The sequence below is a fragment of the Diospyros lotus genome, chromosome 3, assembly GCF_014633365.1.
Source record: "Diospyros lotus cultivar Yz01 chromosome 3, ASM1463336v1, whole genome shotgun sequence".
Lineage (NCBI taxonomy): Eukaryota > Viridiplantae > Streptophyta > Magnoliopsida > Ericales > Ebenaceae > Diospyros > Diospyros lotus.
In genome coordinates, this window is record NC_068340.1 from 12,653,889 (window position 1) to 12,673,391 (window position 19,503).

Genomic DNA, 19,503 nt, shown 5'->3' on the forward strand with positions numbered 1-19,503 from the left:
TGAAGAAGCAATGTTTACTACTTCACCTTGCTTCTGTCTTCACAGGCAAACTCACATTTTTCCTTCTTCACAAAGAGATGATGCTCCCTTAGCCAAGAGAACACTTTCCTCAAGTGCATTAAATGGTCTTGCAAAGTCTCACTATAGATCACAATATCATACAAGTACATAACAACAAATTGATTAATGTATTCATTCAAAACATCATTCATCAAGTTATAGAATGTAGCTGGAGCATTAGTTAAGCCAAAAGGCATCACTAGGAACTCGTATGCCCCATACCTAGTTACACAAGTTATTTTCCCCTCATCATTCTCAGCAATCCTAACCTGCTAATGCCCCGAATGTAGGTTCAACTTTGTAAAGTAGGTGGCCCTTGCCAACCTAGCAAACAAGTCTACAATTAATGGCATTGGGTACTTATTCTTGATGGTCACCTTTCTGAGGGCAAGGTAGTCAACACACATCCTAAGGGACCTATTCTGCTTCTTCTGAAAAAGCATTAGGAACTCCATAAGGTGCCTTGGATGGCTGGACCAAGCTTGCATCCAGCAACTCTATTAACTGTTCCTTTAACTCCACCTGCTTGGGTGGTGCCATCCTATAAGGGGCCTGTAACATCCTGCATCGAGCAATAAGAAGGATAAGATCAACTTAACTGATGGGCCTACGCAAACTTCCCAGGGGTCACCCATCCTTGAACTACCCTAGCTCAAGCACGCTTAACTCGGGAGTTCTTTATTCACATTCAATCCAAAAGATATCTAGCTGGTGTTGTTTCCTTCTTTACTATCCTCGATATATATACTAGCTTCTCTAGAGTCTCTTCTTGAACCTGACCTTAGGCTCTCGGGGTATTACAGGGCCTTTGCCAGGGTTTTGCACTAGGTTGCAACTCGATATGGTGATCAGTTGGGAGTCTAGGAGGTAAGGACTTCGGTAGCTAGGGTGGCATCACATCTGCATACTCTGCCAGCATGTTTGCTACCATATCAAGGACCTCCACCCATTGGTTTGCCTTTATCTCGACTAATGCTACCAAATATGTGGCTTCTCCTCATTTCAGGCCTTACTCTACCTGCATGGTAGAGAGCATGTTGCTCTTGCCATTGTCTTACAACCTACTAAACACCGATTACTTTACAAAAAATGGATGCATTTCATAAAAAATTAAAATACCTCCCAAGTGTATCATGGGTGTTGCCTTGGCCCTCATCAAGAGTCCACTCCAAGTATGACATTGAAGTCATCCAATTGCACCACCATAAAAGGCAAAGTCCCATTCTATGTACTAACAAAGACTACCACATTTGAGGTCATTCCTCTTACGCTTTGGATTGCGGAGTTAACTACTTTGATATGGTTTTCGCATGACTCAACTTGCTACCCTAATGCCATCATCATTCTGTCAGCCACAAAATTATGCGAGGCTCAATTATCCACCAACGCTCAACAGTCCACCCCATTCATAATGATCTATACACGGATAAAGCCACCTACGAAAGTAGAGGCTTGAATCGCACCAACTAACACTTGGAAAGGGCTCACTTGAACTTGGTCCTCCTCCCCACCATTAGGGTTGTGCTTCTCGTTAGCAACTAGGGCATTCAGCCGCTCCTGCCTTAGGAAATTATGTGTCCTGTGTTATCCATCGCAAATAAAGCACCCATCTATCTTGGATTTGCTTATGTTGCCCACTACAGCGCTTTGTCCCTTGCCTTTATAATTGCATTTTTACTCTGACTTGTGGTCATCCATCTTTTTCCCCTTGTCCTTCACCTTCCCACTAGCGTCATATGTGGTTTTCAAGGATCGAAAGTCCACGAGGGCATTCGCAGCAACCATAGCCAAAGAAAGATCCTTCACATCCTACCTCTTTAGTTTTGTTTAGGCCTATGCTTGGAGACTTGACATGAAGTTAAAGAATCAATCTTCTTTAGTCATCTTCTTAATGTCCAGTATTAACGAGTTGAACTGCTTCACATAATCCTACACTGACCCAGTCTACCTTAGCCGCTTCAGTGCTTCACGACCTATCCACAAGCCATGCGAAGGCAAGAATTGAGCCTTCAATTACGCCTTCAGCTCCTCATCTGTCTGGATCTAGGGCTTATCCTTGCCATTTGCCGACACCTTAGTGTGCCACCACAACTTGGCATCACCAACAAGGAACATGTTAATGAGATCCACCTTCTCACCATCTAGTATGCGAGCAGTATTGAAGTACTACTTTATATCCCATAAGAAGTTCTCAAGAGCCTTCAATTCTTGCATTCTTGTGAAAGCCTTGGGCTCAAGCACCTTTAACTTTAAGGTCACCTCACCCCTACCAGAGAGTCTGCTCAGCATAGCACGCTTTAGTAAGGCAATATCTCCTTCCAATGAGGCAATCTATGTCTTTAATGCCTTATCATGTGCCTCAGCCTACACGATCAGGTCTGCCTCAAAATTAGCCATCTTGGCCACAACAATTTCCTCCAATGCCATAGCCCTATCCTTCAAGGAGGTGCACAGATCATTAACAAGGGTCTGTAAATTCTCTATAGACGAGGTTGCTTCAACAACTTTTGGGGTTAATAAGCCTTCATTAGTGGGGTCCCTCTCCCCCACATAGGCTTCCAAACAAGAGACTATCACAGACAACTTCATTACCACCTTCCATTTGTTTTTCTCACTTCTTTGCACAACAACCAGCCTTTGCTCTAATGCCAATTTGTCATAAGACTAGCCTTCAAGATGCGGCTAGCAAGCTTGTGATGCCCCTAAGTCTGCCCACTTAGGTTAGCCTAACACCTAATGGGGTTAAGCACGACACAAAAGGAAGCACGTATAAAGAAATACGGGAAAACTCCCGACCTTATATTCAAATCAGAGAATACAAATGAAATGGCTTTGGCTATTCTCTCTTTAACCTACCAAAATTACCCCTTTAGCCACATATATAAGCTACAAGATTACAAGTAGTTAACTGTCGCATTAGACTCAATAAAGCCGCATGTATCATGTGGAAAAATGTTTTCGTGGGTCGCATGGCTTGCTAGGTCACCACCTGTTTGAACCACCTCGGCCCCATGCACGTAAGTGCTCTCATAGGCCCACATCATGCAGACGTGCTTAGCATTTTGTAGGTATGGGCGGGCAACGCCCACGTGGTTGCTACAACCCTTCTCACCTGCTACTGACTGCCTCCCAACATTAGCACTTGACTTCACCAAGGCTATGTGGATTACTCCCGTGTCTTGTACATCTCGGCCTACACACTTATCTTCGTGTCCCGCATTTCTTGGGTTACGTGGCCTATCCCATGGCATTCACATTCCTTAGCCATCCACTCATACATGACTATACCTAGTTGCATCCGTATGGCCCAACCATGCTGCACGTTGTCTTGCTCGCGGGTGCATTAGCTTAGAGCCCATTCTCCTGTATGCTTGCTGCCACCTTGGCATAACAGCCATGTGCCTTCCAACACTTGAGTCTATTAGCCACTCCCATCCTGCCTTAACATGCCACTCTTGTGCCAACATATTTCATAGGTGTAGGATGCACACCTATGAGCATGTCAGGGACATCACACCTAGGCCCCCATATCATAATGAAATGTAAACAACACTTTAGATGGACATTTCCGCGACGAGTTCCAATGTTATTCGATCTCTCTATTATAATGCCCCGGTACAGTTTAGAAATATGGTGAAATGTCAAACTTCCAATAACCAACACTATGTATATAATACCTCATATTTTTGTGAAGATGCCATGAATTTTAAGTGAATTTAAAATACCGAAAATATGTTTGAATTGGCAATGAGTGACCGAATCAGTCGTAGGGAGTACCCTCGAGCTTAGATACCTAAGGTTAAAGGTATATTTTATGAGCGTCTCGAGACGAGATTTATGACGCTGAAAGAAATCAAATCAGAAATGGTTTTCGGTTAAGCTAAGTTGTAGCCTAAAAAGACCGAATGATGGTAAGGGGCTTCCGAAAAATCATATATATTGAGTAATTTTGAGTTATTAATTTTGAAATTTTAAGTATCTTCATAAATTTGATTTTTGAGGGTGTAATTGTAATTAGAGAATTATTCAAACGAAATAAGAATAAAACTAAGAGCTTATGTGGTAAAATATTGAAGTTGAGGACTTGAAATAAGGGCTAAAGTGTTATTTGAAAGAAGTTTGGGGTTTTAGCTTGGATTTCAAAAGATCAATTCATTCTAGTTTTGGATTTCAAAAGCCACTCAATTATGGCTTTGAGTCTTTGGAGTCCATGGCTAAGATTTTGACAAGTGGCATAATGTGATTAGTAGGAGAAATCTATAAAAAGGCACCATGGGTTCTTCTCAAATCATTCCAACCAAGTTTGAGGAGTGAAGCACTCTAAGAGGATGAGCTTGCTCTAGAGAGAGAGAAGGGAGTTCGGGAAGAAAGCGGCGGAGAACGAGCCTCGTCGGAGTTGCGAGTCTTAACCGGAGTTCGCCAAAATCAATCAGCAAAAAAGCGAGGTAAGTCCGATTTTTTTTTATAATCCTGTAGAGGGGAAAAAGAGGGTCGCGTAGGTTCAAAGGGGGTCGATTCAGAGTTAAAACGAGGGAGATATGGCCGAAATACAAAAACGAGGCGTTGTTGTTCAGATTCTGGTACCCGCGCGTGAGTTACACGCGCCGAAAAAAGGCTGCGTGTGAAGGCGCGTGGCCGACCTTCTTGGGGCACGTGAGGGCGCATGAGGGGTCTATTTTCCTTCAAATTTTCCAGTTATACCCCTAATTCAATACCCTTCAACCCTATGTAAAAATATTTAAGGTTAGGTTTACCAAAACGCATGTTTTCTGTAGAAACCTAAGCCGTTTGCTGTGAAATTACACCGTCGAAGAGATAAACCAACAAGGTGAGACTCCTATACTCCAAATCCTATTTTTTATTCTCTTATGAGAGATTTCTATTGTATGAGACGTGTTTCGTGAAGTTCTTACACATAAACGCTCGTTATTCTCTTACGTGAAATCATGATGCATATATGAAATGTATTTTTCTGAAAATTATATGCTATTGGCTTTTTAACTGTTGCATTTATAAACTCCCTGTGGCCATACTATTGTACCTATTTGTTGTTGGCCGAGGGCAAAAGTCAGATGTCCCCCGAGAGGTGCTATGCATGCGCCATCGAGAAAACTCTCGTGGGGAAGACCGTGAGCCTAAGGAACAACGGATGTGGTGCTTGCATGAGTGCTATGAAGTCGGGACAAAGTGACATGGTTAGGGACCTCCCGAGAGGCGCTATGCGTCCGCCATTGAGAAAGCTCTCGTTGGAGGAGGCTAACGTGTTCACGAGGCACTTCGGAGTAGTTCTCGTTGTCTTCTTATACATTTTATACCTGATCATGCATCTATATAAACTGTTTTTGGAGTTTCTCACTAGAAGATTCATCTTCTAATTGGAGTATGTCTCTGGAATATTCAAACGTTCCAGGTTCGACAAGCGGCTCTAAAGGAAATGAGGTAGCTGAAGAATAAGTTTAATTTACTGTTGTTGTATGTTTAGCATATTCTTGCTTATGTGCGAACCTATGTAATTTTGGATATATTTAAGATGTTCAGTTATCATTTGCAAGAGATGATATAATACATTTTGTAGACGTCTTAAACAATTTTATGATAAATAAAGCGTTATGGTTGTGAACCATATCAGGTTCGATCTAGCTTCCGCATTTGAAATTTTAACACCTGTCTTAGCTATTTAATATTGGGTTTGTTAAGCTGAGAAGGTGAAAATTAGGGTTTTTTAGGAATTTGTGTGATGTATGGCAGCAATTGTGGTATGAAAAATTTTTATATTCCCGAAATCCTAAGTTATAACACGCTCAAGAAAATTGGAGTGTTACAGTTGGTATCAGAGCGAACCTAAGGAAAAGTTCGCATGTGGCTAGATCAGTAAAGCCACCGTAAGTTTTGGGAATTAGATTAGGATTTTTGAAATATTTAGTGGCATACTCTTGTTGCTTATTCAAATTGAATTATGTCACGTCGTGATGATTTAATAGATTGCCCTGTCTTCTTGCCAGATGGTGAATACAAGAAGGAACAGGTGCGAGAGAGGCAATGGCGAAGAAAGAAACACCAACCCGCACCCAGGAGATGGTGTGGAAAGTCAAAGAGATGCACAAGCCAACCTCGATGAAGGCCGGATTGATCGGATCGAGAGAATCCTAGAAGGCATGGCTAAGCGAATTTTGGAGTTGCAGCCCGAGCAAAGAAGAGTAGATTCCTTGGAGAGGTATCTGCGACAAAATCCGCCATTGTTTCGAGGAAAACCGGCAGATGACCCCGCAATTGCCTTCCAACACTTGAGTCTATTAGCCACTCCCATCCTGCCTTAACATGCCACTCTTGTGCCAACATACTTCATAGGTGTAGGATGCACACCTATGAGCATGTCAGGGACATCACACCTAGGCCCCCATATCATAATGAAATGTAAACAACACTTTAGATGGACATTTCCGCGACGAGTTCCAATGTTATTCCATCTCTCTATTATAATGCCCCGGTACAGTTTAGAAATATGGTGAAATGTCAAACTTCCAATAACCAACACTGTGTATGAATGCTAAGTCCATAACTCTTATAATTGAATTAATTACTCTTATTAATTCTCAACTATTCGCGTTGACCAACGACTTCTTGATTTATGACTTCATCATTCACATAGGGTATATATCTTTTAAGATTCTTACGAATGTTAATAAATCCCATCTTACGGACTCACCTACCTTTGTATGATTCGAATCATACCCAATAACCACTCTATTAGAGACCTATCTTCTTGGACCCTCTATAGTGGTATCAAAGCATAACGCTTCTCATATAAGATAACCGTAGTACCTCAGAACAAGAGATTACTAGCACCTGTCGCCATCAAGAACTCCTAATTGACATTTAGTAAGAGTTACCATTTGGGTGTTTTTGGGCTAGGTTATTCAGTGAACTCATTGAACAATGAACACCTACACACTTGCATTAATGTCATCACACAAATAGTCAATGTGATCAACTACCCTCCTTGCGAGCATACATAGTGTGCACCGATTTTAATAGTACTATAAAGGCCACACTCTATAATCTTATGACCAAGAATAGTTTAAAAATGAAGCATAAGTAATTTGATCTCATTAATATGATCTCATCATAATTTGATTGACATTGCCGCACTCTTTGGGTTTCATCTAAATAAGAAAACATAAAGATGAAAGCATTGCAAAGTATTAAAAGAAAAATACTTTTATTAATCAAAATATGTCCGAGATTTATAGGAGATGTGGCCAACTCACAACTCTTATGATTGGTTCATAAGTTATAACTTTATCAACATCTAACTTTCACATAAAGGTCATTTAATGGGAAAACTCTAACCACTTATTATAAAACATAATAGTATTACTAAAATTTAGGCTAAATTCATATTTTTGTCCTCGTATGTGACGCACCGCTCCCACATACAGGTGTCACTCGTGAACAATTATCTGAATTGCTCACATGCCTGACCATTTGTAAATGGCGGACTATGTTTTAACTCGAAACGCCCTAGGTGGGAACTAGGTTTCGTCATTCCCTTTCCTCAATCACAGGATCAACTAGTAGATTTGCGCTTTAATCATACCACACTTGACTAATTAAATTCTCTTAAGTTTACCCAATTATCATTTTTAATTCTTCTTCTTTCCAAGAATTCCACTGGGCTTCATATAATTTAAAATTCCAACCATTCCATTAGTTTTCCCTAAATTCAAGGAAAAATTCCAAATTTCATTTTTCAAAAAATTCGGCATTTATCTCCAAAAATGCCTAAAAAATCCCTTTATTTTGAAAATTCCTCCGAGACCCAAAATCAATTAAAAAATGCTAAAAAATCCCCATTTTTTCTAAAAAAAAAAAATTAAAAATTGACCGGCGGAGCTTGCTGGTGCTCTCGGGGCTCGTGGTGCACTAGCCGTGGCCCGTGCACGTTGGTCGCGCCCACCCGCACGTGGCTGACCCACACCCCATGCTACCAACCGAGGCCCCCTGTAGGCCACCTGATGGGCCCAGTTGCTGCTGCTGCCTTCACTTATTTTTCTTTTTCTTTTTTTTTCTTTTTTGGGCTTCCTAGCCCGAATTTTCAAGAAATTACTTATAAAAAATAAGCACTAAAAATCTTCAACTTTTCCTCCATTTTCCAATACTCAAAATAAATACCAAACATACATCCCAAAATAAAATACACCTATGGTCTTAAGCTTAACAAGCCATTACCAACCAAAAAAATTACAACATGAATCAAATACAAACTAAATAAGCTTTCATAAGCCATTAAATAGTCTTGGATCTTCATTCTCATGCCTCCACATGCTATTCCATTTTTGCCTTGATTTTCCCATACCTTGACAACCTATATGTGAGGGTAAAAACCTCGTGAGCTATTAAGCTCAATAAGGGTGCAATGTAAAGTAAATATGCACATAACAAGAATATATGATGCCAAATATAGGCAAGTGTGGCTAGATCTCTTTGCCCTCACAACCCACCAAGATTAGAAGTATCAACCCACCATTCCCACCATATCCCAATTTACTCTATGGCCATAAGTCTCATGTACATAATAGAACATGCAAAATGTAACATACACATTTATGAACCATACTTACAACCCATTGTAAGGCCACCTCTCCATGGGGCTATCCCTTACCTTTTCCTTTAGATCTTCCACAATCTTTAGCTTTCAACTTTCTTACTCAAAGAAACTCTTAAAAAAAAATAAAGTAACTAAGCCACCATTCAAGAGAAACAAAAGGAACTTACACTACAATAAGGAAGAATGCTTACCTTTCTTCTTATTCTTCTTTCCCTTTCCTTTTTCTTCTCTTTTCCTCTCATTGGAAAGCTTCTCCCTATCTCTTCCTCTTTTCCCTTTTCATCTTCCATTCTCTCACTAAACTTTGATAAAAAGATTAGGATTTCCATATAATAGCCCATTTATACTAGCAGCCAATCCTTCAAGAATAAATCCTAGCCATTGAATTTATTTGGTGAGAATAAATCCTCACCCTCCAAATAAACACAATCCATGGCATTGGGTCTTGCTTAATATCCACCCTTGGATTTCTTTCACTTTCCAAGACAAGATCTTAGCCACACAAGAAAGCACAATCCATGTGCTCTTCTCATCTTAAATCCAAGCCTTTGGATTTTTCAAGAACCATCAATCACCCTTGGATCAAGACTTCCAATCCCATAAATAGATTTTTTTTTATTTATTTAATTTAGACTATTTTCAAGCTCATCATCTTGAAAGACATAATCACTTTCTTTCTTTTTAAATAAATCCCACATTTTTCAACCATTAATGGTGACCATTTACATTTTTCATTTGGAAATTCTTTAATCCACCATAATCATGTCTCTCATTAAATGTTTAGAAGACCAATTTCTCTTTTCTTTTGCATTTAATTAAATCTCTCTATTATCTTGGACAAGAGCTTGTCAAGTGTCACCCTTTGACACTAACCTTGGCTTCCAAACTTCTATCTCAACCATCCATGTGTCTCTACCACATTTATTCACCAAATTTAGGGAAAATCAATTATTTTATCTCATAATTGAATATTCTCTAATTTCCTTATTTCCCATAATTTAATTCCTTTATGGAATTTTACTCCAAATTACTAAAATGCCCTTTGTGAATTATTAATCTCATTTATCTTCACATAAATACAAAAATTGAGAAATTAATTAACTTCCATACTTAATTCCACCTAGAAATTATTTTCAATTTACCAAATTACCCTTTATTAGACTTCACTATCAAAATTATCAAAATGCCCCTTTCATAAGACACCATTATTCTCAAAGATCCATCACATTCTCAAGAGTATTTTTGAAAGTTTCTCACTTCATTTCTTATTCTTTTAACACTAGTAACACTAGGTGTTACATCGTACTTTCATTTTTTTTTTTTTATGTGGCAATTTAAACTTTTTGTTATTTCGATTACACTTTTAGATCACATTTGTTAATCAATTTAAAACCTATATTTTGACATTTTTTTCGTGTTATAATTTGAATTTTTCATTATTTCGATTACACTCTTATACCTACATTTTTAAGTCAATTTAATTTCTGTATTTTGACTTGTAAAAAAAAGAATTAAATTGACTCGTCTCACTTTATATATTTTTCTATATATCAAAATATAAGAGTTAAATTAAATAAAAAATATAGGTATAAGAGTATAATCAAAATAATGAAAAGTTTGAATTATCACCAAAAAAAAAATCAAAGTATAAAAATTAAATTGATTCGAAAATATAAGTGTAAGAGTATAATCAAAATAATAAAACAATCAGGTGATTATACCAAAAATAAAAATGAAAGTACATAAGTAAAAATATGAATTTGACCTAAAATTTATACACAATTGGTGAGGGGATATTTTACTAAGGGCAAATTTACTATACTACCCTCGGAGACTACCAGCTTGGTGCCACCACGTGCCTGTCTCAAGAAGCGCCACGTGTCCTCTAGATTTTCATCCCATATTTGATTTTGAACGAGATTGACTCGGTCAATCAAGATTCTCTCCAACGTCTTTTTCAGAGGTTATCCTATCTCTTCAGAGTAAGATTTACGCTATCTTTAAATAGATGTCAACTTCTACAGGTATGAGGATCTGACTACTGAGTTACTTTCCATTTTGAGTATCTTCTTCTACTTATTTGAGCGTCGGAGTTCTCTCGGGGGATTAAAACTCCGCCTTTACAGGTACTTACTTCAAGACAGATCTTGGTGATCTGTCCAGTATCATCAACAATCTACCTACTATCTTAATATATCAATATACAATACATAAGGGCCTGTTCTCTTTGCTGTTTTCAACCGGTTTTGAGTTTTCAGTTTTTCAAAACACTGAAAACGTGTTCTCTTTGTTATTTTCAAAAACACATTTTTGAAAACAATAAAAAAATTTGTAAAGAAAACCCAAAACAACATTTTGTTGTTTTGGGTGTTTTCAATGAAAACACAGTCAAAAACCCAAAACACGGAAAACAACCCCCCCATCTTGCATCTCTCTCTCTCTCCTGTCTTTTCTCTCTCAAGCCTACGGTTAGATTATTAGTTTACCAGGACGCATAGGTCACCTGAGAATTGAGCGTCGGCCAAGCCTCGGCAACCAACGTCGGAGACAAAGTGAGGCTCGCTGTTGGAGGAGGAGTTGTAGCTGTCTAGGGCAGTGATAGTGGAGGTGTCGGTGCTGGTGACAGTGGAGGAGTTGAAGCCGTAGTCGGCTGTAACAGCATCGTCGTTGGGGAATTCGATGAGGTCTTCAACAATGAAGTGGTAGCCGGCGGACTTGGTGTCAGAGTGGAGCCTTTAGGGCTTGAATTGGGCAGCGTTGTAGTAACCTGCTTCGAAGAACTCCGGATTTTCCATTGAATTCTTCAACCCTTTTGGCTCAATAACGAATTTTCAGGAATATATATATATATATATATATATATAAAGAGAGAAATAGAGATAGAGTCGGAGAGGAGGTGAAGAAGAGAGTTTCTTTGCATTTGAAGAGGATTGGGGGACGCCTAAAAATGGAGGATTTTGACAAGGGCAAAAATCAACATTGAAAATTTCTGCTTTTTAAATATTCTTATTATTATTAAAATATGTGCTTCATATATTTGCATTTGCTTTCATATCAACACTGGCAAAATTTTACAGTAACAAATTAATGCAAAAATTTAGACCCAATAATATATGGTTAGATTATTAGTTATCTTTTGTATTATATTTTAAATTTTTTGAATTAAAATTATAATTTATTAATAAGTATTTATAATTTTAAATTAAATTTATAAAATAAAATATTATAAAATAAATTTTTTCAAAATTTCAAATAAACGCATTTTCTAATTTTTTGTTTTAACAAACAATTTTTCAAAATGACAAAAAGAACACGTTTTCAAAAATCTCAAAACAGACACTCAAAACACAAAACTCAAAATGAATTTAAAACTCAAAACTCAAACACAAAGAGAACACCATCTAATATGTTCTATATAATATATTTAAAATATTTTAGATTATAGTATATTTTATGTAAAATCAAAATGTAATTATTGTAAAGTTGTTGCATTTTAATGATTAATTCAAAATTTAAAATTAAATATTAAGAATAATTATTAAATATTAAAATTATTAAAAATAATAAAAATTATTAAACCCACAAACTTTTGCCCTTTTCATTTCGGGGCACGATATTTGATACTTGTGAATGAGTTTAGTTTCCATACAGATCTGGATTCTATCTGCTGTGGTCGATCTGATGACGTGCATGATACATGCCTTCTCATTTCAGGAATCATCAGGGCCTGTGCCAGTGAGAAAGAGAGAGCGTCGGAAAGCGACAAAGGGGGATGAACGGCGGCTCTGTATGCTTCGTGTCCCCGTCGCTGTTCCCTGTTTGCGCCGGTTCTCGTTCCAACTTCAACTTCAAGGTGGGAATAAAACCTTCTTTTGCTATTGGTCCTGCAAATGCTGCAAGGGTAAACAATGCCGCCGAGGACCCTACTACTACTAGCAGCAGGGACGAAGAAGAAATTAGGGTTTGCGTGAACAGGACATGCCGGAGGCAGGGTTCCTTGGAAACCCTTCAGGTTCTTTCCGGCATTGCGCCGCCTCATGTCACCGTCAAGTCCTGTGGTTGTTTAGGTCGCTGCGGCGCGGGGCCGAACCTCGTGGTTCTGCCTCGAGGCACCTCCGTGGCTCACTGCGGGACTCCCTCCCGGGCTGTCCATGCCATGATGAGTCTGTGTGGAGGCGATCCTGATTCTTGGAGTAACAGCTTGGAAGCTCTTGCATTGAGAAAGAGAGCCCAGGATGAATTGGGGAAGGGCGATTCCAGTGCTAATGCTTCTCAGGCTGCTGAACTTTTACTTTCTCAGGTATAATTTTAATGATGTATAATCTCTTTGTCGTGCTTCTAGTACTACTGTTCAATCATTTGTTGGAGAAGTAACTTCAAATAAAAAAATAAAACAGTATCAGTTGATTGTAGCTGATTTTTAGCTATTTCTCTCGTGGAAGATAAGAATTTGTTTTGTTTCCAGAGTTTCATTCAACTAATGTATGTCTTAACAAGTTCCGAAGTGCTGGTTTTGCTTATGCGGCAGTGTATTGTCTTAAGATGTTGTTTTCTCCCTTGCAGACACAGGTTTGGGGGATATTTGTTGGGGATTTAAGAGGATAATTATTTATCATCAACGTTCTTCAGATTTTTTAGTTATAGGCAGGTAGTTTTGGAATTCTTTTGGCTTCAGACCAATAGAGTTCATATTTTGAAATTCATCTACTTTTTTAAAGTCATTGTTGATAGCTGCAGCTTGATGTTTAACTTTGCTGTTCGATACTGACTTCACTGTTTGGTGGACTTTGAAAATTGTCTTGGGAACATGATCAAGTTTGATGAAAAGACTGAATGGTAAAGATGCTGTTGCCAATTGCTTGTTCATGCTTGATGCAATTACCAACAACAATTTAGAGAATGTATTTAGCTTGTCAGATAAGTTTAAAAGCTATTTGGATTTGAGTCCAAGAGTTATACACATAGGGTGAAAAACTCATTAGATTTGTTAGCTAGCTTTCATTGTCCGAGTATGTTATCAGGCAAATATTTGTCTTAGTAACTATGGCTACAATCTAGTGGTACCATGGTAGTTTGGTAACTCCATTTTAAGTTTCTTGTAGTGCCATCATTGACTCTGGATAGTTGCAGGAGTTGTGAAAGGCCACTAATTATCCATTTTTTTAATTGTTGTAGGCTGTAAATCTTAAACCATATGGAGGTATCCATGTTCTTTATAAAGACAGGTTTGCATAATTATCCTGAATTCCTATTGTCACTTTATTATCTAAAAGAGCTGCATTCTATCATCCATGGAAAACTAAGACAGCTTGCTGTACTATATATAATGATCTATGCTTGCAATTTTGCACCTGCATTGAAACTGCTCTCACTGTCTCTGTAAGATGTTTATTTTTATTGTTTCATTATATACATATGTTTTATGTTTGATAAGTTTGTCTTGTTTGCATATCTTACTAGTTATGTGTTCTCTTTTTTTGTTCCCCCCTTTTGATTATTTGTTTTGGTTAATTTTTTCACTAATGAGAGACAATAGTGGGGATTCACAGGTCTTACTTTAGAATTTTAAACTGTTATTTCTTATTTGTAGTGTCTTCAAAGCTGGGTTTCTTAAATTTTATTAGGATTTAAGTGATGTTTTTGACTTAAGACAGTTTTGCTATACAATGCAATGTGTGTTTGTTGTGGTAACGAGGGGAATGTTGATTCAGGTGTGTTGTGAGGTTGGTAATGGGTAATATAGCTGGGGCTCTTGAAGATGCGAAACAAGCTATAAGTCTAGCTCCTAAATACTATGAGGTGAGGCAGATTGTTCTATTTGTTTCAAAGGCATCAAATCTATTGCTCATAATTAATGATCCTGAATAAGAGGTGCATCCTTTAATTCTTCACAAGTTTTGGTGTTGAACTTACTTTCTTCACCTACAATATATCTAGTAATTTTTGAATTTTATGATTCACTTTTAATTGAGAAAACATAATCCAATTATTAACATCTAGTGATTTGGTTGCAATTGATATTCTGATAAGGTGCTTGGATTTGATTAGCTAAGAGAATCAACTTAACCATTTAAGTGTTAGACTTTATATTTCTTGGGATTTATAAATAAAATGTTTACTATCCCGATTGCCTATTTGCTTACAATCCTGTGGCTTAGTTCATTTTTTGCAGAAGCCAAATGTAATGACCTAAATTTGGGAACTATGACCGACTGTACCCCCCTAATGGGACCGTGGGTCCCACTAGGGAATAGTAAGCCTCATACCATGTGCTTATGCTCAACACCAGTTCCTTATATAATTAAAGTCAAATGCCCAACTCATATAAATAGGATTAACAAAATGCCTTGATTGCCATTTCCTAATAATTAATAAAATAAAAATGTCATCATAATTAAAGAGCAACTCTGTGCTCAGTATCTCAATATAACTTCCAAGGATAAATTAATTCAAACATAAAGACAATATTTTGGACCTCTATGCCAACACACTACCCTATCTCAATGCATTCAGTGTTTTATTTCTTGGAGTGTGACTAAGCTAAATGCAAAAGAGGATCTCATACCACAATCACTACTATACAATTGATACCTAAACCCACAAATATTCTGATCTCCAAACCTACAAGCTAGAAACTGTGATTGGTTGGGTCAAAGAACAACAAACTTAGCAAGGAGAAAAAACAGTGATATGACGGGGGAAATAGAAATGAAGCAACAATTATACAACATGCATGCCATGTCATTAAACTATCAAGAAAGGGATGAGGGTATAGTAATTGAACATGTTGCTAAGAAAAGTATACAATGATGGGAGCAATCAAGTTGAACCAACATGTTATCACATTGGAACATTGTGGTAATTACACAATAGCAAACCACCCTTGCCCATATCAACATGATGGCGGAATATCATGGCTAAACCCCACCCTCACCCATATCATACATAGTGGCAGAACATCGCATGATAATCCCACCCTCGCCCACATACATGTGGTGCACCAATGACTCATATCCTATTGCAATTAGCATATAGTGTTCTATGATGATACTCCTAGTGACATGAACATGAAAGTAATAATATAACTTTTATGTTAGTTATAAGTGCCGTTCCAATTCTTTCATGTTATAAGTGAATAGGTATAAATGTGTTCAATGATGTAACTTCATGAGTCAACATTTATGCATATCCCATGTCCATGTACAACAATATGCTCAATAATTAAAATATGCATTCCTACTTCCCCAATTTAATGCAATTTGAAATGATATGATTTTTTAACACGTTTCATAGTTAGGTGTTCAATAGTAAAATAATAAAGGTAAATTGCCCCCACATCCACTTTGGTTTGGGCTTTTTGTCTATATGCCTCTTGTGGTTTGTTTTTAGCCAAGCAAGTCCTTGAACTTTTCCAAAATTACCAAAAGACCCCTTATGTTATAAACATAAAAAGTAAACAAAAAATCACAAAAATAAAAAAATGATTGGCTTGGGTTCCGACAAAACCAATGTTGGAACCATTGCCTTCTCTGCCTTTAATATGATAGTGGCATTGTGAGAGGAACAGAGAGAAACTAGAGAGGGATATGGAGAGGTCTTGGTAATGGTTGCATTTGTAGAGGGGTAGAGCCAAGGAGGCAACAATTACAAAATTAGGGGGGGGGGGGGGGTCATTAAAGTAAAGCAAATACACTGAGCCAACTCAAGTGATGGAAATTAGGGGAAAGATAAGCTACTACCTAGCTTGATTGCATCTTTTGCATGAAACCTGAGCCAAATCAAGTGAAGAGGAAGGATCCAAAATAGGGAAACAGGAAAATAGTGAGGTTAAAGATCCCAACAACAGCGTAATTGGGACTAAAACTCCTTTCTAATCCTATAGAGATGTATCGAGCTTCTCTTGGTATTGTTGAAGATCAAGTGCCTTCAACTTGTTGTATTGAAGACAGAGAGGAAGAAGACGACGACAATGGAATCCTCTGCATCGTCTTTTTCCTTGATTGTGAGGGTTCCCTTGCTGGGTTTTCACCATTGTTGGAACCCCTTTGGTTTTAGCCATCACCTAATTAATAGTGTTTGTAATAGAAGGGGTCTTTTGGCAATTTTGCGAAGGTATAGGGACTTGTTTGGCTAAAAGCAAACCACAAGGGGGTGTCTAGGCAAAAAGCCCTAACCATGAGGGGTATAGAAACAATTTAGTCAATAATAAAATTATGACATGCATGCAAGACATACACCATACCAGAAATCCCCACTCACATTGATAAAGTAATGGAGTCCTCCTTAATTGCCCTTTGCTTGGGACATGCCAAAATCACCTAACTACAATGGATAAAATTAACATAAGAGAATAATCAATTAAAATACGACTAAAATATCCCCAATGACCTAAAATGAATGCCCTATTAGAGAAATGGAATGCGCTTGAAAAATGGAACAAAACGAGTATAAGATTGGGCATTGACATCACTAGAGTGATGCCATCGCTGACATCATGGTCCGGTCTAGTTAAATGGGTTGTGGGTCAAACCAATTGCGTTGGACTAATCCATTGTTTATTGGGTTTAGGTTTATTTACAATTGGATCAAACTCAATTTGGGGCTAACTTTTAATCCTTGGTCTTTAATTAAAATAAAGAAATTGGGTATAACAAACATTAAAGGGATTGGGTTTAACCCAAATAGAATTAAACCAAATTAAAGACAAAATAGGAACTAAGGCTGCCCAAATCTAGAATAAGCTATTGAATATGGAATAAGAATAAATTAGATTAAGGATAGAAACTAGGAACCAAAAAAGGAAAATGACCTAATCAAAAGATTAGGGTTTTTAGAGTTCTTGGTTGTTGCCACCCCCATTGTGCGTAGGTGTGCGTGCACGTGAAGGGGATTTGGCCTTCGATTATAGCAGCTCACGACCATAGCTTGGTTGCAAGCACTATGCCTAGGCTATTTGATGTAGGGGTTTGGCTGAGAAGGGTTTAAATATTTGGGTAAATCACAGAGAGATTAGACTTTAGGGTTTTGTCGTGAAGAAGAAGAATAACACAAGCGCGTAATTGTTAATCAACCCACAATAATTTGAGAAGTCCAAATCGATTAAGATAAGCAAAGAAATTGGGAGATGTAAGACCCAAATACCGTACAACACTAGAGGTACTCACTGTTGTAGGCATGATTTCAAATAGCAAATGGATTGAAAAGAGCTTGACTAGGAGAAGAATGACAAATTTGAATAGCAATACTATGCAATCAAAGTAACAAGTACCCAAAAAAGAATAATGGCATAGATGTAATGCGACTAGGATAACAATTGCACAAGAGAGTTTAGATCTGAGAACTAGAATTTAGATTTGAATGGGTACAAGAGTTGTAGTGCAAATCTAAGTTGCACGGAGATGTGTGGAAGTTGAGTTGTGTCATGTTGGATCTGAGTCCTTGGGAGTCATTGAGTCCCATCGGAATTGTTAGGGATTTGAAAAGTTCAAATTTGGATCATGTGCTTTCTGATTGTGAAATGAATGAGAGGACTCAAACATGAGGCATCATTGGAGATAGGAAAAGATGTGGTTGGAGAGAGAAGCACGATTGGTGACTAATGGTGACAGTGGAATTGATTGAAAAAACTAGGGTTAAGGATGGTTGAAGAGAAGCACGATCGGTGACTGATGGTGATGATGGAACTTGTTGAAAACACAAGGGTTAAGGATTCTATATTTTGGGATTCTATAATTTGAATAATATTAGGGTTTTTGATGGAGATAGATTTGAGTCCCATCAAAACTGTTTGGGATTTGAAGAGTTAAGATTTGGAACACGAGCCCTCGTGATTGTGAGATGGAGTTGAGGACTCAAACATGAGGCATCATTAGATCTAGGAAAAATTGTGGTTAGAGAGAGAATCACAACTTGTGATTGATAGTGATTGTGGCACTGATGAAAAAACTAGGTTTAAGGATTCTATAGTTTGAATAGGATTAGGGGTTTTGATAGAGAATGAGGTTAGGCTTTGATACCATGTTGAAAGGCGGTAGTGAATCTGACCACACAGTACTAAGTATCTTACGTATATACAAGAATACATGAGTTAAATATATGAATTTACATAAATACCTTACTGCTAATACAACTATATATTAACAATGCCCTTAACAATTTTCTAGCCCACATTGCTGACATAAATCTTGTTTGAGAGATCTTTTTATTGCCTTGGAAGAAGAATTTAGGTTGGCTAACATGGTAGACATCACTTTCTTATGGAAACAATTGATTGTCGCATGGTGTGTTGTCAACCAATATATCCCCAAGATAACATTGAAATCTTACATGTCCAACTTAATTGAATTCATGGGTAACAACGGTATCTTCCAAGTCAACCTGGCTAGATCAATATATAGCATCCAATATCACCACATCCCTATTGGGCTAGTTATAGCTAGAGAGTTTTCAATGTGTTAAGGGGGGTAATTACTTTGATGTAAGGTTTCTAGTGTAGCAAATGACTATGTAGCAATAAAATTGATAAATACTCTACTAGGGATAGAAGAAATGAAAATAACACCTTGAACTACTGACAAGGATGCCTTGACATTCTCTCTAGTCAGCTTGTATACTCATTTGTGATGTAGCTGTCCTTGGACTAGAATTGGCTCAATTTGTTAGAGTGAATTTATGATCCCCCACTTTTATCTCTATGTAGGCTGCCCTTTACCTTGTGGCTATTTCCCATTATCTAGTATTGCTTTTAGTCTTGTAGTTGAAGGACATTTTCCCTATCCATAGTGAAACATGTGCAGAGTGTCCCGTCACACTTAAGCCCCACAAGATGGAATCAC

General features: G+C 37.7%; 1 protein-coding gene across 5 annotated transcripts in view; it reads left to right on the forward strand.

Annotated features, from left to right (window-relative positions):
• The first annotated feature begins 12,326 nt into the window (after positions 1-12,326).
• Positions 12,327-19,503, forward strand: part of LOC127797088 (uncharacterized) — a 50,675-nt gene continuing 43,498 nt past the window's right edge. For 2 of the 5 annotated variants that reach the window (XM_052329611.1, XM_052329612.1), the window contains exons 1-3: positions 12,327-12,968; positions 13,844-13,893; positions 14,380-14,467. In XM_052329611.1, the coding sequence (XP_052185571.1) occupies positions 12,441-12,968; positions 13,844-13,893; positions 14,380-14,467 (666 nt within the window). In that variant the 5' untranslated portion in view covers positions 12,327-12,440. The remainder of the gene's footprint in view (positions 12,969-13,843; positions 13,894-14,379; positions 14,468-19,503) is intronic. The other 3 variants (XM_052329613.1, XM_052329615.1, XM_052329616.1) reach the window with 2 other exon arrangements.